The sequence below is a fragment of the Lepisosteus platostomus genome, chromosome 21 (genome assembly GCF_059453375.1).
Source record: "Lepisosteus platostomus isolate fLepPlt1 chromosome 21, fLepPlt1.hap1, whole genome shotgun sequence".
In the NCBI taxonomy this organism is placed as follows: Eukaryota; Metazoa; Chordata; class Actinopteri; order Semionotiformes; family Lepisosteidae; genus Lepisosteus; species Lepisosteus platostomus.
The window spans coordinates 11438596-11465745 of NC_142631.1; the positions used below are offsets into that span (position 1 = coordinate 11438596).

Sequence of the window (27150 nt, forward strand, 5' to 3'; positions counted from 1 at the left end):
AGTCTACAGCTGCATTTCAGAAGAATTTTTGTTATAAAGCAAAAACATAATAAGTTTTTTGTTATAATTATGTTTCTAGATGCCCGTCTTGAGGTAGGTAAATACACTGAATTTAAATTCAAGTAGGGAGCTGCGTCAGCATGCGTAGGCTGCAAAGGAACAAGTAAAGGTTTATTCCAGGCTGTAGGGAGAGGAAAAGAGACACAACATTTCAGCTGTGAAGCCTTCTTAATGTCAAGCCTTTCTTCTTTTCCTTTCAACCTTCCAAAAAGGCTCCACAGCCGTAACATTCTGTCTCTTTTCTTTTCAGCATGGAATAAACCTTTACTTGTTCCTACACAGAATATTTGATATTGTGTTCACATTGAAAATTGGACTGAAATTAAATAAATCGGAGCAGGGAGAAGATGGCTCTATTTTGTCTGGCATTGCCTGTGAATTCCATCCCTTTAAAGTTGTGTAGGTCCATCAAATGTTATTCAATATTATCAGTCAACCAATATCGAAGATTGACTTGTTAACTGAGAACTGTGACCCATCAATATCGCCTTGTAATTTAGAACCCACAAGAAGCAAACCCACTTTTGTACTGAGCTCTTCTGTTTTCCTTACAGATCCTGGGCCAGGCCCAGGCCCAGGCCCTTATCGACGGTATGACCGTCTTCCTCCCATCCAGGCCCAGTTTTCCATCGAGAGCGACTCCGACATGACCGAATCGTCTGGATTAATCCAGGAGTATGATGTCTTTGATCCTTCCAAATCCCGGCCGCATATCATCTTTGTCATTGGTATGACGTCAGAATATTGGGAAGCCGTGACAAAAATATGGAGAACTACTGCTGACCCTTTTTAAACAAATTTGTAAACAAAATAACTTCCCAGTTATCCACTATGAATAACAGAAGTAGTTATCAGAGAAAATATTCTAACTATTAATTGGGTTTTGGCATGTGAAACCTTGTTGTAGTGAAAAAAGAATGTAGACAGTGGGCAAGGCCCACATTAGTATCCTGTCCCACCTGCCCTCATCATCATGCTTCAGCTAAACCCTTTGAGACTGAGGGCTGCAACATGGAAGGGTGATGGTTACATTCCCTTTCAGAGAACCAGCATCACAACAACCCCACATTCCCTTTCATGAGTGGTGCTGTCATCACCAGTGGGGAGGAGAGGTATTCAGGCTGTCCTAGACAGGAGGAGTGGAGTAGGCAGCACATAAGGGGTCAGGTCAATTAAGAACACTGTGGCTAATCCAACATGTCCCATCTATTTCTTTCATGTGTGGTGAGTGCAGCTCTGCACGAGCCCTGTTAAATTCCCCCCTTCTAAATTCTTCATACTCTACTCCACAGCAGCCTCAGAGAATGAGAAATTTGAGTCACAGCACCAGAGTGGGGTGTGCAGCTCTCCCTGTCCCTGCTGGGGTTCGATCCCAGTCTCTCTAGACAGAGGATAACTCCTCTACACCAATCAAAGGGTCCTCTTCCACAACAGAGTTGCTCTTCTGTCTCAGAGGTTCACGTTACTTCTGTAACTGGCTCAGGGCATTGAGCCCTGCTATACATACTGTATGACTCTTAAATTTTCCTTATAGTTAAATAATATAAAATTTACACTGTCCTTGAGATTATGAAACTGCATGAAAAAGACCCAGTTGTTGTATTTTAGCAATAAGGAAAGGGACAATAATTCACCAAAGTGTTCAGAAGCTCACCAGAGCTATGCAGTTATTCCTAAGCAATCAATTAATAACAAAAAAAAACCTCTCAGCTAGTTCCAATGACTCTTAAATGTTGTTGATTATTCAGATTGCAATGTGAGAGCACCTGTCATAGGACACTTCCCCTTTCTCTTTGGCCCAGGAGGACCAGGCAGTGGGAAAGGCACACAGTCCACGAAAATGGCATGTCGCTATGGGTATGTCTCCATCTCCGTAGGGGAGATCCTGCGCAACCAGCTGCTTCATCATGCGCCTAGTGACCGGAAGTGGGAACTCATTGCACAGATCATCGCCAATGGAGAGCTGGCACCTCAGGTACCACCAACCACATGCACACAAGGAAGACAAGAGAGAATTGGGTGGGTAGTGTTGTACATTAACGTTTTGTACAACGTTGTACATGAGCGGTTTGAAACAAGAACGGTACAAAACTGGAAACTAACCTGTTGATTCAGAATTTTTTTAAATAGTAAAGTAGAAGCTGTAGTGATCGTACGCACAAATTACATCTGGTCTGAGCCCAGGAATGTTTAGTTCTTTGTTTCAGGCCTGGATTTAACACATTTTGACCACTTTTCCCCTCTTAGAATAGCCACTACCTGAATTTCACTGAGCAAAGCATTTTATTGTTATTTACTGTTATTGACTTCTTTTGATTTGGTGGTATAATCTCAGTCCCAGGGCTCATTGATATACCAATGAAAACCTAAAATCAAGTTCTTGCTTTGGCTGAGATGGGAGCTTAAATGAATGTAGATGAATATCGCTGGCTGAAGGTGTCCTTCCGAGTGCCTTCTTGTTTAGAAGCACTGGCGTTTCTTCTACTCCAGGAGACCACCATTGAGGAGCTGAAACACCAGTTCATCAAGCAACAGGACGCCAAGGGCTTTATTGTTGATGGCTTCCCCCGAGAGATTGCCCAAGCTTTCACCTTTGAAGAGCAGGTGAAGTCAATACGCTCCCCTCCCCTGTAATGCTAAAACAGGAAATTCACCCAATTCCTGCTGCACTGAAGTATTATTGAAACAGAGAGAGCATCCTAGCAACACAAGGCAAAGAACAGAATGCACATACATTCTCTAATATGTTTTTAGCTTGGCCTTGAAGGCTCTGGTCTGAGTACTTATGCAGAAGGCTGATATTTATGTCGCAGTTTTTGAAGTGCTTCCGGGAAACTGGACAATTCAGCATTGATTTTCTTTTCAAAAGATTCTGTTAATAAATACAGTCCCAGTAAAATAAATACAAATCTCAGTGGTATTTTCCTAGTAAAGCATAAATTCATTTTTTCTGTGACTCTCACCTCTCAGCCTTCTTGATTAGTTATCTTATTATCTTTCAGAGAATAGAGTATTCTGCAGCAAGGGAGTTGTGTAGTTTTTAATCTGGTTTTTATATCATATGCAACCAAATGTGCTATAGAGTTTTGTGATACCTCATTGCTGTGGGCATTCTCTAATGGGATCATTAAAATTGGTGGGTCCAGAACAACAGACACACCAACAAACTATAAGGTACAAACTAGTGTTCTTTATTTAGTGCAGGGTAAATAAAAATCAGTTAAAACACCAAAAAAAGCTTAAGATCCTTTTAGAACTCCTGACTGACTTCATAAAAGTCCCTCATTATGATATTGAGCAGCTGAGCTTTTTACGGACTTCAGAAACATTCAGTCCCTCCCTGAAGCTCTTGACAAAATCTATTCCAAACACAGAGGTCTCTGAGACAACTTTCTGTACTTCCAAAGATACACAAAAAGTCACAGTTTCATAGTTCTTTGGACGGTCACTCCTTCTCCCTTTGGTAATTTTGTTATGGTATCATTAAATTAAAGATTTTTAATTTTTTTTGTTTTTTTCACTTTTTTATTTTTATTTCTCCTGTTGATTGAACAAGAACCTTGGCTTTCTGCTTTTTAAACCGTCACCTGACCAATTGTCTTCCAGCAACTGGTCAGGTGACTGAGAACGCAAGCTCAGTCCTCAAAGGTTTCTGGGGAAGCTATTTTAGCTGAACCTGGTGTGCTCTTACAGGCTATTGTACATCAGGGGACCTTGAGGTTCTAATGGCCTATAAGATGCTTTACAGGAAGCTATTAAGGTTTTATTGCAATCATATGGTTATGCATACATACTGTAGTCAAATAACTTGGACCAGAGGCTGGATCTTTATTTTTTAAGTGTCAAACAGAATATGCGCTGTGATCATGTTAATGTGGATCTTCTGTTATCAACCATTACAGTAATACCCTCTCAGTATTATGTTTTAACTGAATAGTTGTTTACTTCAGAACCAAGTCCCTTCAATAATTAGCTGTCATGGTCTCCTACTGTACGAGTAGTGCTGAGGTACAGACTGGTTTCATATTCTGATTTTTTTCATGACCTTACTAATTTGTCTTGGATACAGTTAAATACTTTATATTTATCAATGTTAATATCATGTAATTTTTGTGAATGTAATATAAGTTAAGGGACAGAGAAAATAAATGCTTTCAGTCCATTGAAGCTTACACGCATCCAAATACCTCATTTGACCACTTTTTCAAAGGATGAAGCACGAGCAGAATTCAGTAGTTGGTTTGATATTCCACTCTTTACTGTAAGTGTGACATACTATAGGCAACCACTATCTTTGTCTTTGTCTATAAAGATCCCCTGTCAGGCCAGATGAAAACATTGAAATAAAAATATGAGAAATAAAAAAATGTATGTGTCCAAGAGGGATGTCATGTTATAAAATGCAGTTCTTTGAAATGAGAAGGTAAAGATTGGGACAAGTAACATTTTACATTATGTGTCAGTCAGGGACAAAGTCATTGTCAAAACTCTTTGGATCCCATAATACTTTACTTCAGTGTTAAATCAGAGGAGATGACCATGTTGATTCTGGGTATATTACGTTTGCTGACATGGTTCTTCTCTTCCCAGATTGGATCACCTGATTTGGTGGTCCTACTTGCGTGCTCCAATCAGCAACTCCGTCAGCGTCTGGAGAAACGAGCTGCCCAGCAGGGACGCCCTGATGACAATGCCCATGCCATTGAGAGACGGCTGGAAACCTTCAAACAAAACATCAACCTCATTGCCAAATACTACCAAGAAAGAGCGCTCATTGTGAGGGTAGGAGAACAGTGTTGGGCTGGGTGAACTCCTCTGAGTTACATTTTTCTGATTTCATGACCCCCTGTAACAGTATTGACATGCACTAACCTTTACACAAACCTAATTTGGGTCTGTTTGTTCTTCTGCAGATTCTAGCTACAGCACCATCAAACGACTATAGATAACTGTGATATTCAAGAATTAAAATATTTATTTCTCGATAATCTTGTTTCATTCTTGTTGGAAGGTGTAATCTTTCTTGTTTTTAACTAGACTCAAAGCAAATTATTTTGAAAGGACACACTATATAAGTAATATTTTATTATTTATTATTGTATTTTTTTGTCTGTTACCCAGGCTGTTTTTCAGTCTGTTACCTACCACTTCGATATGAGAAGGTGGTTACAAATCTCCTTATTTGACAAAATAAAGTCTAAAATATCTTTAATAGAAAGTGACAGATAATATAGAGCAGTACGTTTAGAACTGAAAACAATAGGTACTTCTTTACCATGTTGTTGAAGCCATTACTTGGCCTCTTTCAAGAATCAGCTAGATATGATCCTCAACTCAGCTCCTGGCTACAAAACAAGCTAGACAGACTGAGTGTCCCCCTCTGGTTTGTAACCTTTCTTATGTACAGTACATTAAAAAAAAAACATTCTTTAATATAATTATGTGCAATAAGTTTCTGCAAAACTATGTATTCTGCAAAGCAGCATATTAAATTTGTCATTTCACTTCAATTGGTCTTTTTCATACTAAGAAACAAAATGTATTAGGTACAGTCTCAAGCCATGTAACCAGGAGCTCTGAATAACTTACTCTGAATAACTCTGAATAACTTACGCCATGTGGAGTCCCTGAAGTGGTTCAATCATTAAAAATGCTTCCTTCAAGTGTTGACTGAACTCCATGGCCCAGACATGCGTAATTTGAACCTGAGTCATAACTAGCCAGTTGTAAATGGGATTCTCAAAGCTGTGATGACTGGTGAAGGAGGGTTGGGATTAGTCAACAAGGTCTAACTCGTTACGCAATGAAACAGTTGTTTCTCTGAGTTTCCAGATGTCTGCACACATGCAGTGATGTTAGTGAGAGATGTTTTGCTCCTCCAGTTAGAGCAGAGCTTTCTGTAAGACACAGTGGAGTTTCTGTCTTAAAAAATGTGAAGTTTTGATGGATGGATGAGTCTGAAAACAACAATTCTCCCTATATTTTATTTTATAAAAAAACGATATGTAAAAGAAAAGATTTCAAATGAATAAGTTAAAAAATATTAAAACTTTTTAAATTTGCTGTTACATATACAGTATAGTGGGTTACAGAAAATATAGAATACCAAGAAGAATAATCAATAATGAAAACACTTACTGTATCACCCCCAAATTGTCTAAAGTTTTGCCAAGAATATGCCCAAGTGGTGGGTAGAGTTTGAGGCACAAGAGTTCTTTCTCTGGCACAGCTATGATGACATCTACAGTACATGAGAGATTAAACCTGCATCCTAAATAAAACGGAATACTGTATAACCCAGAGCTACATATTTCTTCCAATAAATCTGGATACTCCAAATTGAATAGGACTCTATCTCTACCTTCTAAAAATGCTTCACAAACCTGAAGAGAATGTCTTAAGCCTGGGAATTCCTTATAAAGGAAATCTGAGTTTAAAATAACAGATGGCAAGCTCTCTCAAACAAGCTTCTCATACTTAGCTAGAATTAGGTCTTCATGTTTGATTTGGAAAATGTCCTCTCACCTGGCATGCTTCTTGTCTCTCTATTTTCTACTCCTTCTTAACTCCTGGTGTTTCTCTGCCTCTGCCTACTTGTCTCTTATACTGTGTTTCTGAACTGTTAATAACTCTTAAGGATTTACAAAGAACTTAATTAAGGTTAACCAGACATGCCTTTTTATCAATGTCTCCCAAACCCCTACAGCCCAGAAAACACCTTGTCTTTGATAGTTCAGACATGTCCTTCAAAAGCATTGGATACTTTCATTTAAATCGGGTATTAATTCCATAAGAATGTTACATTCTTAAATACATTAGACTTTACACTTCAAAATAAAGTAAGTGAAGTTCCTTATTTTATTGTGCCAGAACAACTAACCTTCATGTTTTGAATTCAAAGCTTTATCACCCGTCTTGTCAATTCCAGGCAATTTTCTCTCATTTCGTCTGAAAGAGCTCTTTCACTATTCATTTTCTGCTGCTTAAAGAGAGTGAAGGGGTGCGAGTAGATTTAGAACTTAAAACAATTGAATATGGATCATGGTGCTGTAGAGAGAAGTTCTGAAGCTTCACATTTTTGCAAAAGACATTGTTGTTTAATTGTGTCAGGATTACCGTATCATATGGAGGAATTCTAACTTGGTGTAAACTCAGTTTTCAATATTTTGCCTTTACAGTCTGTGCTTTTTTACTTAAGCCAGGATATACATTTGTGCCCTTATTTTTCTATTGACTACTTAATGCAGGGCAATATCACCTTTGTTACCGTATGGTACCTGGTTATGCTGCTTTAGGCTGCTAAAGGAATTCTGTGACCCTCTGTACATCTGTTTTTGTCTCACTGTTTACCTGCTTCACTCTTCCAGATTGATGCTGATCGGGAAGAGGATGATATTTTTGCTGACATAAGTGCAGTAGTGGAGGAGAGGCTGTTTCCCAAGGGCCTGGAGACTGAAGGTCAGAGAGGGGGGTGTAATGCAATGTGCAGGATGTTGACATCATTTCTCCATTTTCTCACACTAATGGGGTTTCTCGTGGGCTGAGCCTCTGTGCCTGTGATGAAGCTGAAAAAACATCTCTTCAGACCACATGCATTTTTCCCTGATTAATAATTAGATCATTGTGACATACTAAGACAAAAGTGACAAAAACCAGAAATCCAGTGACTTTTTCAACACTCCACTCAGTAGCTCAAAGGAACAACAGCTGATAAGAAACTGAAAGCAAGCAAAGACATATGAGCTACTGTACATGAGGTATAACAATGATTAAGAAGAAACTGAAGAAATGGATATGTGGACTTACTCCAGGCCCTAGAGAACCACAATCCTGCTGAAGACCAATTAGGTCAATAATTAATTCAATTAACCTATGAAGAGTTCAACTAGAATGGAAAGAAAAATGTTTGCAGGTCATTGAACAGTAGAGGGAGCTACAGTTCTACCGGTGGCATCACATTGCCCTCACCTAGAGAGAGTGGCACTGCCCTGTTGATACTTTCTTGCTCCGATTACTGTTACTGTAAGTCAACACTGGGGGAAAAATACATGTGCTATTATTCTTGCTTCTGGGCCTGTAGGTGTCAAATCACGACAAAAAGGTATTGAAACATTTTTAATGTGTAAATTGTAGAGGGTTTTTATGTCGCTACAGCAACTGACAGGCCAATAGAAATATTTGTGCTGCTCTCAGATAGTTCTTATGAATGCTTACCATGTGTTTTGCAACTTATAAAGTGCTCTCGTGCTGCAAAAGAGAAAACATTAAATATACTGATACACAAAAGCAGCACTCAGCTGTCATCAATTATTTAAATATGTTAAATGTACTGTAGATATGAAAATACAAAAAATGTAAATAAAAAAAACAGATTTACAGACAAAATTCTGCTCAAATTAAACCTTTGCAATGTATTGTGACTGTAGACCTGATCAGCCTCTGGCTGTGTTGCTATGGGGAGTTCTGCTATTCTCCCTGTGCATCTGCAGCTGGGTTGTAAACCAGGATGAGTAGTTGTTACTATTTACTGTTAATGGCATTGGTGAGATGGAACCACAAAGCTTGTATCAGAATCAGCCCATCAGTTCACAAGAAAGCACTTGACTACAGCCAAAACCCAACACAAGAGGTACTGTGCCCTCAGGGCTCAGGGCTAGCCCTTTAGACCAGGAGATCAGGTGTGGGTGTTCAGAAGAGCTGGACTGCGCTCTGCCTGGGGGAGACGCCCCCTAGTGGAGCTGCAGATTGGAGACTGCATAAGAAGACTGCATGACTGGTGTCCGAAGCCAGGCTGGTCGTGAAGAGGTGTTCAGTGACTTGGGAAGCAGGCGGGGGGCAGTGTAGCAGTTGCTGTTTCCCCACTGGGTACTTGACAGGAGACACACTGGGACTGGAGTGCCTGTCAGTTCCATAGGGGGGTTCAGAGTGACTGGGGGTGAAACTGCACTTTAATCTAGGAACAGGGGATATGGATGGGCAAAAGCAGTGAAAAGTACTGTTTTTGCGCCTATATTCCCCAACACTTAAGAGAAACAGATTTTGTCCTGCATTTATTTCCTCATAATTTGGCCGTTCATTGTGGGATTAGCCCTCCTTGTATTAGTTAAAGGCATTCAAATTTCATTTTCTACACACCAGTGTTTTTTAAAGTTTCCATAACATCACACTACAAAACCATTATGTCTGTGCCTAGTGAACTACCGAAGTAAACTTTAGACTGTTGCATTTTCATTGTGCGTTGGCATACTGTACAGTATGTAGCTTCAATGATTTATACCTCTGGAGGTATGTGAGTTTTTTATTTGGTCATCAGTCATTATAAGAATATAGTTAAATTCAGAAAAAATACAAGGACTAATTGTAGATTAATCAATTCAGATGATATACTGTATATATACTTGTGTGTGTCAATATATGGGAAACTGTTATGTATAAAACAAATGGCAGCTTCAAAAACAAAAACAAAATATTAATTATTTTGTTCTCTTGTCAGTATTCTGAAAACATGATACACTCAAGATTTGACAAATCACCTTCTAATTCTTAAATACATATCATCTGCCCAGCTTGTAGTTAAAAAAAAATACTTGTGAAAAAATTACCTTGTTCTTTTTTCGATTATAGTATACCACAAATCAAAAAAGTAGTGTAGGCCTGTCCAGTTCTGGTAGGGAGAATACATTTCTGAATTTTCAGTGTTAACAGAATTGTCTGCTCCGTTTCTGGGCAGCTTACACGTGCTAAATAATAGTCTACTTTGTAGTCATTCTCTCCAGTGAATGAGTGCAGCGCACATTAGACTGTGTTTTTTCATTATTTCCTACATACTCTAGTGCAATAGCCAAATATAACTTCTCAGCTAGCATATAGAGGTTTCATCCTTTCAGGTGCTATCATGTTGTTTTCTGTGTGCCTGGTGCAGGATACACTGACCCTGATCTTCTAGAAGACAACGAAGATGCAGAGCCCTCTAGTGCTATGGTGGAGGTAAGAACTGCTGCTTATAATATGAGGAATAACTTATAACTTGAATAGATTTTGGGGAAAATATGCACAGTTTCATTTATTCATATGGTGGAAACAAATTTCCCCTTGCCGAATTTAAAGATCACATTTTCATGATGACTTCCAATTTCTTTCTCTTACCAAATACAAGATGCTCCATTTTTTTCTAGCCACAAAATACACTCCTTTTATGTCTTATCTTTAAGTGAAACATAACATTATTATGAAACATATATTTTGCATGCTTATTTGCATTCAGGTTATCCAGTTATTTTCTCACTCAGTGATTTTCAACAAAGGAGGAGTTGTGCAGATGTTCAGTTGCTTTCAGTGAAATTGAAACACCTTTTGCTCCGGATGAAAACATTTTTGAAAATATCTGTAACTCCCAAATATCGCCTACTGCTCTTTCTAAAAGATTATTCTAATCCTGGTCACACACCACACAATCTGGCTGGGTTTTTTTTTCACAAAACTAAAAAGTTACTGGTGTTGTATTGCCAAATTGCAAATTCCCCCTCCTGATGAGATTTTGTCTCATCCTGATGTAGTGTCTGAGGAGCTCTGCACTACTCCGGTTCACAGTTCCTGGAGTGCACCTGCAGCAGTCAGAATCAGTATTGTGCAGTGCTTCTTTCAAAGCTCACCGATTCCAGTTTGGAGCTTCTGAGTGTGCAGATCGATGTTCGGAGGGAATGTTATAGTTGTTTTGATATCGTTCTCCGTTCTGAAAATTCAAACTAATAAAAAAAAACTGGTTTTCAAAAAAGACAATCCCTGTTACCTCACAGTTGGAAGCTGTATTTAATTGACTAGTGGGTGCCCATAACGCTGAAGGGAAACAGTCATTTAAAAGTCCCAGTTCAATACAGAATTATTGCTTCAGTTATCTCACTCGTTATGCAGGAGTCTCCTATCTTTGACTGCCTCCTTGCTCTGTGAATGTAACTGTTATGCCTGAGCTGAGGGAAGTTAGCCTTCCTTCAGCGGTACTTAGTGCAAAAGCTGGTTGATATGCAAAGCAGGCATGCAGGAACAGCCTATTCACCAGACAAGGACAGACTCGCACAGCCTCCCCCCTCCTCCCACAATGCAACGGGGCCCAAGTGCTGGAGTTCTATATAAAGCCAGCAGAGAGAAGAGGGAGGGTGCGTGCAGCAGGGAGACAGCTTAGACAGACAAGAACAGCCTCGCTTGCTGGACAGGAGCCGGCACTTCGCAGAGAGGTCAGTACTGAGCAGAGAATAAACAGATAGAGGTGAAGGAGGAAATACTGTGTTGTGGTTGGCGTATTGTGACTGCACTGAGCTGGGTGTGTGGAGAACTGCAGGGCACTAGGAGGAAGCAAGGAGGGCCTTGTGGCTAACTTAGGGTGACCTGAGCCTCGCTATTGCAATGGTGTGGAGGGGGTGCAAAATATACCCCCCCCCACCACCTCCTCCATTCCCATGAAGTCCCTGTCAGCAGTCATTTTGACTGTTTGTGCATGATGGAAAGGTGGCAGTGAATAAGGAAGACAGGTGGCCAGCTACTATCTTCAGCTCTGAGAGGCAAAGATAACTATTTGAATCCTTTCACATTTCTCCCTTGTTCGCCATTCCTGACAGTATTAAGAGTATCATCAGACAAAGAGATAAGCACCAGTTTACCAGCTTAACAATTGAATTGTGGCTCTGTTCTCTGAGTTATTCCTTGTATACAGTCACTTGACAAACATAATGTAATTGAATTTTTTATAAAATAATTTCATATTGTATCAAGGTGAATACGCGGTGTCAGAAGGTAGTCTGCTGCAAAACTACTTGACATTTTGCAAAAATACAGATTGCAGAATCTGTGACACACGGACTCTTTGCTGGTCTGGACTGAGACACTGATGAAGTTTTTTTGCATATTTTCAGTATGGGAAGTTTTGATCAGTGGCCTTTCCCCGGCAGGCACAAAAAGTCCATAACAGCACCTCTGACAGGAAAGAGAGCAATAATGAGAAGATTAACCTGTTTGCAAACCTTTTTACACACCTGGATGCACAGTTTCAAGTCATCAAGATAGAGAGGCTATTAAAAATAAATAAACAAGATGCCTTGTAAAGTATTTTTAATTGCACTTATGCATATGACAAATAAACTGAACTGTATGATTTCTAAATGTACACAACTAGGACTAGAACTAATTACCCTTTGCATATGGAAACATGCTTTTTATTCTTTTATTTTATCAGGTAAGCTATTTAAGAACAAATTCTCATTTGCAATGATTGCCTGCAGAACCAGTTACGTACAGTAGCAGGGCATTAAGGTTTTTATTCATGGCCTGATCCAGGTCCCTAACTACTGTTCCACTTTGCTACCTTACAAATCTTGTCTACACTTCACATTGCAAAACTCAGAGATTATTGCATAAGAATGTTACATGACAAGAATTACTTCTTCTATTGGTAGAAGCCCTAGAAGGAAGGGTTAGTAAGTAAATTAATGTCTCCTTAGAGTGCTGTGTGCACAACTGCAAACGAGCTTTTAAAAGTTCTCAATATGTTTGTTTACTGAGTGACTTGCAATGTGCACATACTGTATGTGTGATTGGCTGTTTTGGTGAGATTTATCTGGTATCACACTTCCACCCTGGGTAAGTGGTCATATTTGAATTTGTGAGTGTTGTACTGTGCATGTGAAAGAAACACATCCACTGTATCACATCTGAAACAAATTTTTCAGCTCTCCTCAATTCATCTAGCATAGCCTACTGAGGATGTGTCTTTATAAAAATGTGCACTTTAATACCTACAGAGGCCTGGTTTATCTACATACATGTACAGGAAACAATGTATATCTCTAATTACTGCTGTTTCTATAATTTCAATCACCAGTGTCAAGTTCTGCAACACAGAAGTGATGATCTTCACAGCCAGTATCTGAGAAACTGTCTCTTCACCCAAGAGTGTAAGAGTGTGCACAGTATGCAGCATATATACAAAATGATTCTAAATACCAAAAGGTTTCCACCGCAAAATCTAAAATTGTAGTAACATGAGGTTCACTTGTCCAGTAATTGTATACTCTTTCCAGTGCAGGGGACATCCTGGCTTTAATCCATCATACAGAACAATTGTACTTTTTGGCAATTAAAAAACGTTTAACATTGGAAAGTTCACAAAAACGCAAGATTAATTGTTCATATATTGCAATTAAGTTTGAAAATAGACCTCAAACCTTTCTATATACCAGCCCTAGGGACTAGGTCATACTATCAGAGTCAGTTTATATGGGTGACATGTTTAGAATGCCAATGGGTTGTCTATCTCTGGTTAGGATGCCTTAATTGGAGAAGCCATTCAGCCACAGTGAAGCCCAATCCTGACTCAGGGCTTTGGGTGACATTTACTTGGAAAGGGCAAAGGTCGCTAGGCACAAAGAGAGCACTTGTGAGCAAGGGTGAAATGTGGGACTTAGATTTATTTGTGCAAAACTGCCCCTTAAGCCTGGCAGTTATAAATAATGAATAACTCTTAATTAAACTTATTGCTTTATTCTCATTTGTTTTATTTTAAAATATGATAGTATTATAATAGTATCTTTAGATAGATATACTTTTCTTCTGAAATGATCCACTGCATTCAGCATAAAATGTACGGGTATTTCTTTTGAGCTTTATGTACCAATATTGTTAATAAATGGTGTGTGCTTTCTTAACAGTGTGATGCAGAGCAAGTTTGCCACACTCCCGCACTTTTTAACCACAATGAGTCAGCTTGAGAGCCTAGAATGACTTGTTTACTATTAGATAACTGCCAACAAAACCAACTTTGGACAGCATTTGCTGGTTATCATGGTAATCCTTTATAGATTTTTTTAAGGTTACAGCAAATACTACTTTGATAAAGCAGCAGTGTCTTTTATACAAATCTGACACTTTTAAAGGGGACTAGAAATGAAGTTATACTTTATTTGTAGGTACAGTATATACTGAATTTATAGTCACACCATGTCAGTTATTTTCCGTGGATAAAACAATTAGTTGACATCATGTGCATTTGTAGAAATCTTACCAAAACCTGTAGTGTGGTCAAGGGTGCCAACTTGAATTAGAAAGTTGCTAGGTAATAAAAATAATTCCTTAAATTGTTATAATGCTTTTCCAAAGGACACTAAAGTGCTTTCTTTAGAAATAGGAGGAGGGCTACATCATTCACAGCCACCTTCCTGGTTGACCTGCAACACATGGCAGTCAGGTGGCGAAGAGAGGAATTGAATTTCTTCTCCAGTTCAGGGGGAACTTTAAGGAAATTAGATTGTACAAGCACAAGAACAGAAGGTTATGGGGGAAAGAGAAGAGGTCAGAGTGGAAATTAGCCAGGTCACCAGGGATAAGACTCCTACTCTTATAAACCATGCTGTGGATTCTTTAATGGCCAAAGAGCAAGGATCTTGGTTTAAAGTCTTGTTCTAAGAGTGGCACTGTCCCAGAGCACAGTGTAGCAAACAGGACGTTAGGTTTGAAATTCTGTTCCAGAGAAAAGAGTGCTTCTTGCTAGTCCACCAACACCATTCGCAGCAACATGGTTTTCCTGGGAGTGCTTCCATCCCAGTATTAACCAGTCCCATCTTTGCCTCTGAGATCTCAGGCTGCGGGTACTTAAGTTAATGCCAAAAAGCTGCAACCTCATCAGCTAGCTGATTTTGAGAAAATATGTAAAAATATTCAGGCACATCTGCTTGCATTTGCAAAAGAGCTTCCCCTATGAGCAAAGAAGGTTTATCTACTGTACTTGCCTGTTATAAAAATACACAACATGAATCCCATGAAAATAGAGAATGCTGGCATGTAATAAAATAAAGTAAGAATAGAAGAAAGTTGACATATTAGAGGAGCTCAATTGGCTCATCTAGCTTGTTTGGTGGTTGGGAGCTTAGTGATCCAGCTGTTGTATGCTGACATTTCTTGAAAGAAACCAGAGAATTGGTTTTAACAGCATGGATGGGTAGCTTGTTCCATACTCCGGCCATACTTTGGATGAAGAATTTGTAAGTAAGAAGCATTGCATCCATTGAACGTCAACATTAAATATTTTACATACTGTACACTATATATAGAACTCTACGATTATGCCATTTGTTCCCATTATGAAGGTCTAGAATAAATATCACAATCTTCTGATTTCTTCTTATTTAAAAGCCCAATACAGTCCACTGTAATGTTCACCTTGAAATCACACTTCTTACTATTACTCTCTCTGTCGTTATTGCTGTACACCAGGTACTTTTTATTGTGTCGTGTTCTTTACAAAATAAATTGAATTATTCTGGAAAAATAGGGTTTTAAAAACCAATGGCTAGTTTTCAAAAGATCACCTAGTTTAGGCACTGTCTGCTCAGACACAGGAAAACAGCCATGAAAGACTACCTTTCATTTTGAAGGCTGCAAGTTCAAATCCTGGTTTTCAGGATTGTTTCAGTAAGATTCTTAATTGCATAAAGGGGTAGAAATGTCTTTGTATAAAAGGTTCAGTCAAATAAATAATAATAGTACTTATACTAGAATTTTTCTCCGTTTCCTATTATTCAGGGGATAGAGGATGCTGCATTTTTGTTGAAGCTCAAGTAGGATGGTGCTCTTTTTTAGAGTTTTTACAACTGGCTGTGCTGCTCTTTCACTGTGTTCAGACAGGCTGAGGCTTGTATAGTACTGTGTGTAGGGATATCAGCTGAATCAGCTGGCCAGGCTGGGCTTAGATATCTCTGGTTCCAGTTCCAGCATTCCTGAGACACCCTACTACTGTTACAGTTGTTACAGATTCTGTTCCTTCTACACTGAATGCTGGAAAAGCAGCAGTGAAATAATTTCTCTTTGTTCTTATCATTCATATCTTTCACTTTTTATACAATTAAGGGAATGGTCCTCTCCTGAAAAGACAGACAAGTTTAATATCCTGTAGCAAAAAAATTTAATTGTAAAACACAATACCAAGTGAGCCTACAATTCATTTGTTATGAATTAATTGAAAGGTCAGCATGTACATAATGTAATAAACACAGTTTAGTGGCAGACATTTAACACATTCTTTGTCATTTCTAGTAAACTGATCATGAATATGATTGTTAGGAACCTGCTAGTATGCAAACATCCTTTTTTTAATATTAGAAAGACTGCAAGAAAAAGTGCTAAAATATATTTTATTCTTTGAGTGCAGCATTTAACAACTAACACTCCTAGCCAGTTCATTGCCTTAGTTATTGGATGAAAACTAAAACATAGCAAATTCCCTGTTATAAATAAGGTTTGTGAGCAACAGAGCACAACCAAACTGAAATCATCAATTATTGAAAAGAAAAAACAGAATTACATTTAATGCTCCACTACAATATAGATTTCAGTTAGCACTGCACCTGTATTAATGCATTGTGTTATTGCTATAGTTTCTAAAACTATATTGCTATCGTTATTAAGAATCAGTCTCTATAACCATAGTGTCCTGGCTAACTCACTTTCAAGGTTACAGTGTCATTTAATGAGCTAGTCAAATACACTTTACTTCCAATATACCCTGAAGATTATTGTTTGTTTCAAAGGTTTGATGCATTTTCCCCCAAACTAAAACTTGAGTCTTGGCAAAGAAGCAGAGAAATGGAAAGACTATTTTTACTGCAAACACACTTGTCCCTTAGAAAACAGCAGGTCTCTCACACTAATAAAAGTGTTTCCTTAGATATCATTCTAGGAATGTTTGTCTTGGTCAGTGCAGGTTGAGTGCTATTCAAAACAAGACAAAAACTGGAACTGCTCATGTGCACTGACACTGACGTCGCATCCTTAAGGTCAAACATAAAAACAAATTTTCTGAAATTCCTTTTTCATTGTTGATTGGCTAAAAAAATTTTCATTTAACCTGAATGCAAGTTATATACGTTTTACAAGAAACTTTGCACTGTGAGTAAATATTACGCTCTCTTGTTGATAGACCTGTTAATTTTGATCATTCATGGTGATGTGGGTCCTCAGAATAAAATATTGAATAAATTATCATGTAAATTTATAAGTTTGATTGGAAAGCATTGAAGTCCATTTTGATAGACAACAGTTACATATATAGGGTTAAATTAGTTTGCAATAATTACACAATTATTAATATGGAGTCAGGGAACGCCCTGTTTAACCTGTTTGTCTGCTCTGACTGTTGTCTTACTGTCTGTAGAACAAAAGAGAATACAGTATAGTAAGGAAAAAACAGAACCACTCTGTGAAATTATTTTTTTTCCCATGGCAGATCCTGGTAAGTGTGACTTAAAATGAAGTCCCACTCCGCCAAAGGGTGATCTTATCGAAATCCCCATCTTGATATTGTGCACTTTGGTAGCTCCAGTAGCACAAGGTTATTAACAGAATGTTAAACTCCATTGAACCAGTAGTGTAAAGTGGTTTGAATTAAGCGAGATAACATGCATATAATATTCCTTTTCTTTGTTTCTTGGTTTGGCAGATCGAAGGATTTCAGAACACTGAACACATCACCATGGCAGGTAATACATTTGGCCACTTAACCATTTTGTATCTTGAAAGAATAAATGTGACTGTGAAGCCTTGCTGTATATAACTTGGAGGTGAGAGCAGTGAATTGAGCACTTTATTATACTACTATAATAAAGCACTATCTACAGACAGAGAACTTGCATGATGACTTTTCTCCTCATTCATACACGTGTCTATTTACCAAAGGACAGATCTGGATTATTTGTTTTACATTGGAAAAGATCTTAGTCGTTGCACATTAATCAGGCTGCAGACAAAGGCAGCAGAATTAAAAGAGTTGGAAGAGAAGCATTTTGTAGGTAAAAAGCACCTTTAAAACTTCTGGATTTCAGGCAGCAAGAGTTCACAATTTACCCTCCTTGCTCTGCTTTTTTCATTAGTACTGTAGTTACAGGACACTGACATCTTTACATTACAAGTTGTGGCATGTTCTAGGACTTTCTGTGTCTTCTATTAAGAACCTTCTTTCTGCCTTGGAGTTTCACTGTGTGGCAATTTCAGCTGCAAGGTCCATGTCTTATCTGTACAGTAGGTCATTTAAGGCTGAGCTAAATCTGTTATTCAGCCTAGAAGTGTCAATCTTCATTACTGCTAGGAGCTGTAACAGCCATGCAAATACCGACACATTACTTCACCTTAAGAAAAGTACATTTGACTTCACTCCACAAACAAACCCAGATATGAAGGAACAAGCAAAGATTTATTCCAGGCTGAAAAGAGAAGAAAGGAAACACAACATTTCGGCTGTGGAGCCTTCTTCAGGTGTCAATAGAAAATAATTGAAATAACTGTTGTCCTAAATATCATTTCTGTCCTAAAACACAGCCATGCCATCAAAAATTGTCTACGTTTTGTGGGAATCATAACCCTAACCCTAGCTCAGGGTTCGGCTTAGGTTAGGGATAGGGTTCAGGGTTTTGTCAAAGACCACAATCTTCCATTCATTGGATTGGAGAATTTACTTCACTGAATCAAAATATTTGTCTGAAAAGCCTAAGCAACCTCACCGAAACAAAGAGAATGTATCAAGAAAGGTAACATTAATTTTTGACAAGTGTTCTTTTATTGGAAATCTTGTGTTGAATGGAGTCCTAAATGAGTAAGGGTCCGGGCTTAAATGGCGTTAGAGTCAGAAACACCTCATATATTTTGGCCTTATTTGTTAATATGCCTATACTTACAGTAATGTACTTACAGTACTTTACTGTATTTAGGGCTATGTTACACCATACTGTATGTTTCTATTACACTATTATTACTGTTATTACAAGGCCCGACTTCTTTCTCCCACTTAACTTCACACCTGAAGAAGGCTCCACAGCCGAAACATTGTGTTTCCTTTCTTTTCTTTTCAGCATGGAATAAACCTTTACTTGTTCCTTTGCAGCCTACACATGCTGACACAACTACTTACTTGAACTACTCAAACCCAGATATGGTTGGCTAATAAAAATGTAAATCTGATAGTAACACTGGGTTGCCATGTTCTGGTTCCCCTGCAATGTAATTTTAGTTTGCTGGAAATTCTAGCGACCTTATACATATAAGAAGTAAGATAGTGCCACCCTAATGCTGGAAACAGTGTAGGATCCCTGTATAAAATTAGTATAAACTGAACCAGATGTGTGTGCTCTTTAAGAAATGAATTGCTGTTTCAATACTGGTGTAACTGGGGTAAGGTTCAGTTCAGAATAAAGCACTCCAATGAAACCATAGTTAAAACTTTATTGTCTGCACATAACTGTAAAGCTCTTTGGATCAAAACAACTGACTAAAGAAAAAGCATCACAAGTAGTGGTCATTATACCCAGCATAGCTTAGATGTCAACCTTACTTCCCTTTTGAATTAATAAATATATTCAGACAGAAATGGAAAGGCTGACCTGAAATAATTATAGATAAAAAGCTTTTGTTTCTGTGTGGTGGCATGGTAGCACAGTTGTTAGCACTGTTTGCATGGGATTCCTCTGGGTGCTCTGGTTTCCTCCCACAGCCCTAAGACAGGTGAACTGGCCCTGGCGTGTGTGTGCCCAGTGATGAGCTGGCATCCTGTCCGGGTTGTACCTGTTGCTTGCCAGGATAAGCACTGGTTCCCCTATCACCCTGAGTTGGAAGAAGTGGTTGGAAAATGAATAGGTGTTGTTTCTGTTTCCTGCAGCTGTCAACACAAGTAGCCTTGTCACAGCGCCTCCTCCTGGTAGTGAATAGCTAAATGGTTAGTTCAGTGGTGAGGTCAGGGTTGAAAACAAATGACCAGGTCAGGCCTCGCTTGGCCACACAACACACTCTTCGGCTTCTGTTCGATAATTAATCTGGAGCCAGCACAGCAGCCTTGCCTCTCAGTCTCCACCAATGCGAAGTGTAAATATTTAATTAGCACTCTGGTGTTGCTGTCCATGGAAATGGAACAACAGCTACAGTACGTAGCACATTTTAAATGATTCTATTGTGTGACGAATGGCCTTAAAGGTCAATATTCTCCAAGTCCCTCGAAGTGCTCTTACCAGAGCTGTACTGTGTTTTGCCTGGCAGTGTGGTATGGGCAGTCCAACAGAAAAAGCAAAAAAGACTACACATCCTCCGTACAAATGTAGGGCTGATCTTTAATTAGGCCTTCCACCATTTAAGCATACAGTGGAGAGAAGGGTGTGGTGTTGCGAAGGGGAGGTAATATTAGACACACAGTACCTACTATGGTATGTACTGGGGACGCCTATAATTACCTCCCAAGGCTGTGGCGTTGAGTTTCAGGATATGCAGTGTACTGGAGTTGTCTGAGATTTATGTGCAAGACAGTCATTTTAAAATAAGATGCCGGTACAGCAAAGCCATTGAACATATTCCACATAGTGAAACCTGGTATAGACGCTTTGACAAAAATTCAGGTTTTAAACTTGATATATATATTTATATCATTTAATTATTCATTAGGTCCACTAAATATACTGGATTTTTTAAACCTGCGTTTTGAAATTAATTATATAGGATTGCAAAATAACAGAAGAATTCAAGAAATCTCTTCCTATAGTAATCATTTGATTTAATTGTTAACTAGGCAGTGATTCCTTCATTAAGACAGTTTTTCAAAAAATTTCAAAAAGGCAGTGAAATTTTATCCTTTAAATGTTTAAATCTGAACAAAACAAACACTTAGATTTCTAAAAAGGCTAATTTCCCTTTAATATATTGGTTAAAACAGAGTTTAAACAACCTTCCAAAGAGCATACAAGGCGAAGCTGAGCTGCCAAAAGTGCTTTCTTTGAAGTGGTCTGGGGCTGGCAGTTAGGCTAGCAACAGTTGCCATGGCAACATACTGTATATTTAACTGGCCACAGAAAGAGGGAGAAAAGTTAAGGGAAGTGAGAGCAGCACTTTAACAAAGTGTGTTTAAAAGAAAAAAACTCGATCAGGGGGACAGAAGGAATCTAGTAGAAGACGAAGACAGAAACGGGCGCAATGGGAAGCAGTTGTTCCTCTGAGCAGGCCACCGGAGTGCGGCTCAGCTCTCAGCCAGGTATTGTCAGGAGTGGGAGTGCTGGGATTGAGTTAGTCACATTCCTGCTGCCAACAAGGCCTTGCTGCTGTTCACTGTCAGGGTGAGATCCACTTGTCTTTCCTGGTGGCAGGATAAAATGTCACTGTCAAAAGGCAGTGTTTTTGTCTTTAAACCTTAACTACAGTATGTGAACTTGAGTGTTGCTTGGGCAGAAATTGCATCTTGGTTATGTTTTGTTCTGTGCTTTCCTTTAGATAAACTGAAGGACAGCAAGATCATCTTTGTTGTCGGTAAGTCTGGACATTTTCATAATCTTCCTTCTTCATCCAATGTAACCCATCTTTGGGCAGACTCTATAGGCAGTCTCACTTTACATAGAATAAATGAGAGATTTAAATTAACCTAAGGTTTAGGAGAAGCAATAGTAAATTACCTGTTCTCAACACTGATATAATTAATTCAATTCTACAGAAGATGCAAAGATTCCACTGAAAGTTTTGTAAATCTGCATGCCAATCTGTACCCCAATTGTATTTTGCATGCTATAACCACAAATACAGGCCCCTACAACATACATATTGTTGATAAAGTGAGGCAGGTTTATTTTTACACTGATTTATTAAAGGTGGTATTTTTAATATGTAGTACACTTTAAAATCATGGCAGATATTGTGAAGAGTTTCACTGCTTGAGCATCTGTAGCATAACAAACCACTGTCAAAAAGAGCTAACAAAGCAAGCTTAAGGTGGCAGAGTTCTGAAAATGTGACCTTTAATGTCCTTTAAACAATCTCAGGTTTAGGCTAGGTGACCCTGAGAAGACGTCCTATTGTTGCTTCGGACAATTTGTCCAAGTTTTTGTTTACCTGCAAGAAAGTAATGTTTTACAAATTTTAATAGGTGTGCTTTATAACCAGAGTTATTCTCATTAAAATTATTAAACTTCTTAAGAAATACCTTTAATGTTTATTTAAATAATATTATAATAAAAGCAGAAATTATGCTCCAACTTTTACTGAGGAAGACATGAACAAAGCAACTGCTATGAAGTAATCCTTTATCTGGATTCTAGATTTGTTATGGTTTTTGCAGGATGGACACATGCTCTGTCTTGTGTTTTAAAGAGACAGTATAATGATAGTCTGCTGGACTATCACAGGGCTCACACAGGGCTCATCTTAATAGTCTTCAAAAGCTTCATATGGAAAAGCTTTTGAAATTAATTGAATTGCCTTTTTTCCTGCTGAATATATGGGCTCCTTGGGAGGTGATTATTTTGCAGGCTGTGACAAGCAAAACATGCTGAGACAACATAAATAACTAGGATAATCCATGCCAAGAAAATGCTTTTTGCTCTTGCTTTGTTAATTTGGGAATAGTAACTATTTGCATTGAACAACAGGAGAAAGACAGTTTAGGCCAGTTTACACTGGACACTGCAGGCAAAGCACTCCAGAGGCTGGTTTTCATCCACTCTGAACGCGGCACAGATGGCATGACAGGTGGACAGTTCGATTATTGTATTTGAGAGTTGTGCCAGTTGCAGAGCTGGGCAGCCCAGCTGCCAGTAGGCTGTCATGGATAAAATTATAAAATCTAAATAAAGCTTCTTTTATATAAGGATGACCAGGGACTAGTGTGGGGCTACCACATTCCCCTAGCTGGAAATAATTTGAATGAAAGAATGATAGAATGAAGCACCCCCCCCTACAAATACATCCATCCAATTTCTTACCACTTAATCAAATTCAGGGTTGAGAAAGAGCTGGAGTCTGTCCTGGCAAGCAACAGGCTCAAGGCAGGATACACCTTGGACAGGACGCCAGTCACTGCAGGGCAAACACAGATACAAACTCACTCCAGGGCCAGTTTTCCCTAACCCTAAACCTAACCTAAGTTAGCTGAATTGTCTGTGTGCAATACTACAATACTATGATAGTATCAGAATCAGAATCACCTTTAATCACCAAATACATTTCATGTACAAGGAATTTACTTGGTGGCAAAAACATTCTACAGATTCCATACACAAAAACGACTAATAGACGTCATTAAGATATCGTTAGAGTGCACATACTGTATAACTGGGAATTCTGGTTAAACAAAATACAGCCCTAGGAAAGATTCCCTTAGCTGGAAATAATTTAAGACAATAATGAACCACCCCCGCCTCACAAATACATCCATACATTTTCTTACCACTTAATCAAATTCAGCGTCGAGGAAAAGCCAGAGCCTTCTTTCCAGTGTCCAGAAAGAAGCTGTTCAAATACAAAGTGGCTCTGGTTTTAATAGATTGGTAGTGTCTTTCTGAGGGAAGTTTATGAAACAGGTGGTAATCTGCGTGGGAGGGGTCATCAACAGTCATTCCTGTCTGCTCCTTTACTGTGAAATAGTACAAATCTTCAATGAAGGGCCAATGACCCTCTCCATAGCACAAACAACGCACTGCAGTTTGCCTTTGAAGCAATCAGACATGTCGCCAAACCCAGCAGTTAAACCGGCAGACAGAATGCTCTCAATAATGGCTCTGTAAAACTGTATCAGAACGTATTCGAGAGACGCCAGAGTTTTTCAATTGGCACAAAAAGTACGTTCCCTGCTGTGCTTCCTTCGTGATACTGGTACTTGCTTAACGAGGAGAAAGCAAAATGTCTGAGTGGGGCCCAGTCAAAGTTCCGACTTGAATGTGGACAATCTGTGGTAAGATGAAAACGACTGCACCATCCCGGTGTGCAAAGGCTCAGGGGGCGAGCACTTCTGCAATCAACATACAGTATTATAGTGTTTATAGTGTTTTGAGTTATTCTGCACCGCACTGCTCATTCTTCTTCAAGAAACATGTTGAGCTAAACAGGACAAAAAAAGTGCCAAAATGTAACTTTTGATGACAAAGGCCTGGGTCCTTGTTAGCTAGGTGAATGACTTCACGGAAAAGTTGGTGGGAAAATTAGGGCATTTCCCATTCCTGTCGGCCACAGTGAGTTAGGAACAGATTCCCTTTTGCCTCCCCAGGCGGTCCTGGTTCTGGGAAGGGCACCCAGTGCGAAAAGATCGTGGCCAAGTATGGCTACACTCACCTGTCCACCGGAGACCTGCTCAGGGCAGAGGTTGGCTCGGGCTCGGAGAGAGGCAAGAAGTTGTCTGCAATCATGGAGAAGGGAGAGCTGGTCCCCTTGGTGAGCACACTTATCACGCCGAGTCTGCATTTTCAACTTGGTGAGAGTGGCGAGGTTTGAAAACCAGTGAGGACAGTGCTGGTCTAAATGCACAATACGAGCCTAGATCACAAGTATTGTACTCTAGCTGGTATTAGTTCACATATTGTTAGTAATTAGGGTGTCATCTAAGCCTATCTTTCTCAGCTGCCAGTCCATACGGACACTTACCACTAGATTCTTCAATAGCTTCTATCCACAAGCAGTGAGACTGGCGAACACATTAAGCCATCCCCCTCGGACCACACCTACACCATCACCATCTACCTCATTGTAATTTATTTATTGTACGTCTCCAGTCATTGTTTACACGTCTGTATTGTTTACATTCAAACTGTCTGCATGTTTACTTGCACATTGTCTATTGTTTGTTTGTACATTGTCTTGATGCACTGTTTGCACTTTGTTTTGTTTTTTTTACACTTGTTTTACAATTGAGAGACTTTCTGTAAGTAAGAATTCCATTGTACCAGCACCGGTTACATATGGCAATAAAGTTCAAGTCAAGTCAAGTCAAGTCAAGTCAAGATGCTTATTGCTTCTTTCATTTTGAGTTAGTAAAGAAACTAAGCAATATTAAGAGTGTATGGTCGGGAAATATTGTTTTTCGCTTAAACATGTGAATTAAACCTTTGTGAGTTTTCACAGTGTAAGCGAGTGACAGGAGTTTAACATGGATAACAAAAAAACAACCCACTTTTGGAACAAGGCACTTAGGATAAGCGATTAGAACAGAAACAAAAACAGATCAATGTTTTGGCCACAGAAGTTACCATGTTTGCTGCTGGAGGTTGCAACTAGAAATGCCAGATGACAGAAAGTAAATAAGAGAGATGAGCTGTGCTTTTCAGCTGGTTGTGCTGCCCTCCCAGACAAACCCAAGGGGAGCTGTAAATTGTTTTCATGCTTGTGTGGTGCCCTTTTCTTGAAGATGACCTCTGACCCGGATGTCTCTCTCTGCAGGATACAGTTCTGGACATGCTGAAAGACGCCATGATTGCCAAGGCCGATGTCTCAAAGGGCTTCCTGATTGATGGCTACCCTCGGGAAGTCAAACAGGGAGAGGAGTTTGAGAAGAAGGTGTGGAGACTAGGACCAGGCACAGTCTATTAGCAATGTGTGGCTCTTCTGCGGGATTTAACTCCTTTTCTACAAAACCAGTGTCATGGAGAGTGGGGCAGTTTTTAAAAAAATCTTTAAAAAACCTGATCTTAGGGGACAACTCGGTAGCACACTGTTTCTCAGGCAATATTTATTTTTTATTCAAGGAAAAAAAAATTGAACAGTTTAAAAACGTAATCACTCTTTAAATCCCACTGTACTGTACCTATTTTCATTTGAACAGGTCTGTTTAGTGTTTTTGAAAGACAAAATATATTAACAAACATCTAAATGAAAACACAGAACAATGTTTTTCCACATGAGGAAGTATTTCCACAGTGAATACTTCCGATGAATCACAGTGATACATTTTGATAGTTAAATATAAATTTCATTATTCAGTAATAATAATTATTTTTATCGTGCGATGGCTCATGTTTATGTATACGTTTACAGTCTAAAATGGTAAATTCAGAGCCTCCTACAGTGCTGACTGCACTTCACACGCTTTCTGTTGTTTGAGGTGAATAACATTGTGAAACAAAAAAAGAAAGTCACAGACATTTTTGTGACAGAGTGGCAAATTGAGTAGTCTCTGTATTTAGGCTGTTGTCTTCATTATTTAAGTTCCTTGAGAGGTCTGTTATTTAAAGAAAAGTTGTGAAAAGAAACAAAAATGTCAAAGCAATTTAAAAGTTTGTCGGCCGAACAGGAGAGCAATTGTCATAATGTGTGATTTTTACAGCCTCTCTAATTTTCTTCTTCAAACATAACAGCAAGACATGGTCCAATTCATCAAAACTCTACTCTGTGCCACGGTCCACAGAAACAGAAGTCACAGAAGTCAGGACATTGAGGAAGAACAGTTTTATAAAGCCGAACAAACAGCTGCTAACCAGCTTTAATTCCTTCATTTGCTTACACTGAAACATAGCAACATAATTTCTGAGAGAACTATTTAAAGCCCATGTTATGAATTTTTAATTCCATTATAGGTACTCTCAAAGAAAAAAAAACATCAGCCTAATATTCTTAAGAACTATTTTAAAATCACTTGAACGTTTTTTGTAAAAAAGTAATTCCCACAGTAGCATTAACTAGCTACCTTTGACATTTTTTTAATTTGATGATAAAGATATTTGGAGGCTGTTAACCAAGGTTTCATGTCACTATATCATTATATATAAAAGTTTATGTATTCAGGTTTTAAAGGTGTTACCTGTATTTCTGAGGTTAATATAATTTCAGGACTGTTAGAGCTGTTATAAAATTAGAAACATCATTATTAATATTCCCCTTGAATTGCTTAATCCAGTCATCTAATATTATTTGATTCTTTGGGATAAACTGTTTTATTCCAGTCAGACTAATGAAATTTCACATATTATTTTATTATACAGTATGTGCTGACCTTCTCCTATCAGCATGGGGAAGTCTATATCTCTACGGCGGTTTTACTGTGAATAGTGCCAACCAATTCTTCAATGCAAATGCTTTATGAAACGGTGTCTGTTTAAACTCTGGCATCACTTTACAACAATTTTGAGACCTTAAACAACTGTCGTAGTGTGAAGAGTAACAAAAAAAATGATTGTGATCATTTAAAGTACAGTCAGTACAAAAGCTCTTTATAGTCTGTGCAAATCCTTGTCAGAGGAAGCTGAGTCTCTCTGGCATAGAGGTCATACAAATGAAAAACTTTACTAGCCACATTAAGAACCAGTATCTGGAAGCTCGGCAGCTTTT

General features: G+C 38.7%; 1 protein-coding gene across 6 annotated transcripts in view; it reads left to right on the forward strand.

Annotated features, from left to right (window-relative positions):
* Positions 1 to 27150, forward strand: part of LOC148644042 (adenylate kinase isoenzyme 1) — a 54295-nt gene that overhangs the window by 22634 nt on the left and 4511 nt on the right. For 2 of the 6 annotated variants that reach the window (XM_088615499.1, XM_088615501.1), the window contains exons 3-12: positions 615 to 788; positions 1863 to 2035; positions 2551 to 2664; positions 4651 to 4842; positions 7428 to 7518; positions 9983 to 10047; positions 17540 to 17579; positions 21340 to 21375; positions 24101 to 24264; positions 25267 to 25383. In XM_088615499.1, coding sequence (XP_088471625.1) covers positions 615 to 788; positions 1863 to 2035; positions 2551 to 2664; positions 4651 to 4842; positions 7428 to 7518; positions 9983 to 10047; positions 17540 to 17579; positions 21340 to 21375; positions 24101 to 24264; positions 25267 to 25383 — 1166 coding nt within the window. Of the gene's footprint in view, positions 1 to 614; positions 789 to 1862; positions 2036 to 2550; positions 2665 to 4650; positions 4843 to 7427; positions 7519 to 9982; positions 10048 to 11142; positions 11292 to 17309; positions 17333 to 17539; positions 17580 to 20925; positions 21104 to 21339; positions 21376 to 24100; positions 24265 to 25266; positions 25384 to 27150 lie in introns of those variants that run through there. The other 4 variants (XM_088615500.1, XM_088615503.1, XM_088615504.1 and 1 more) reach the window with 4 other exon arrangements.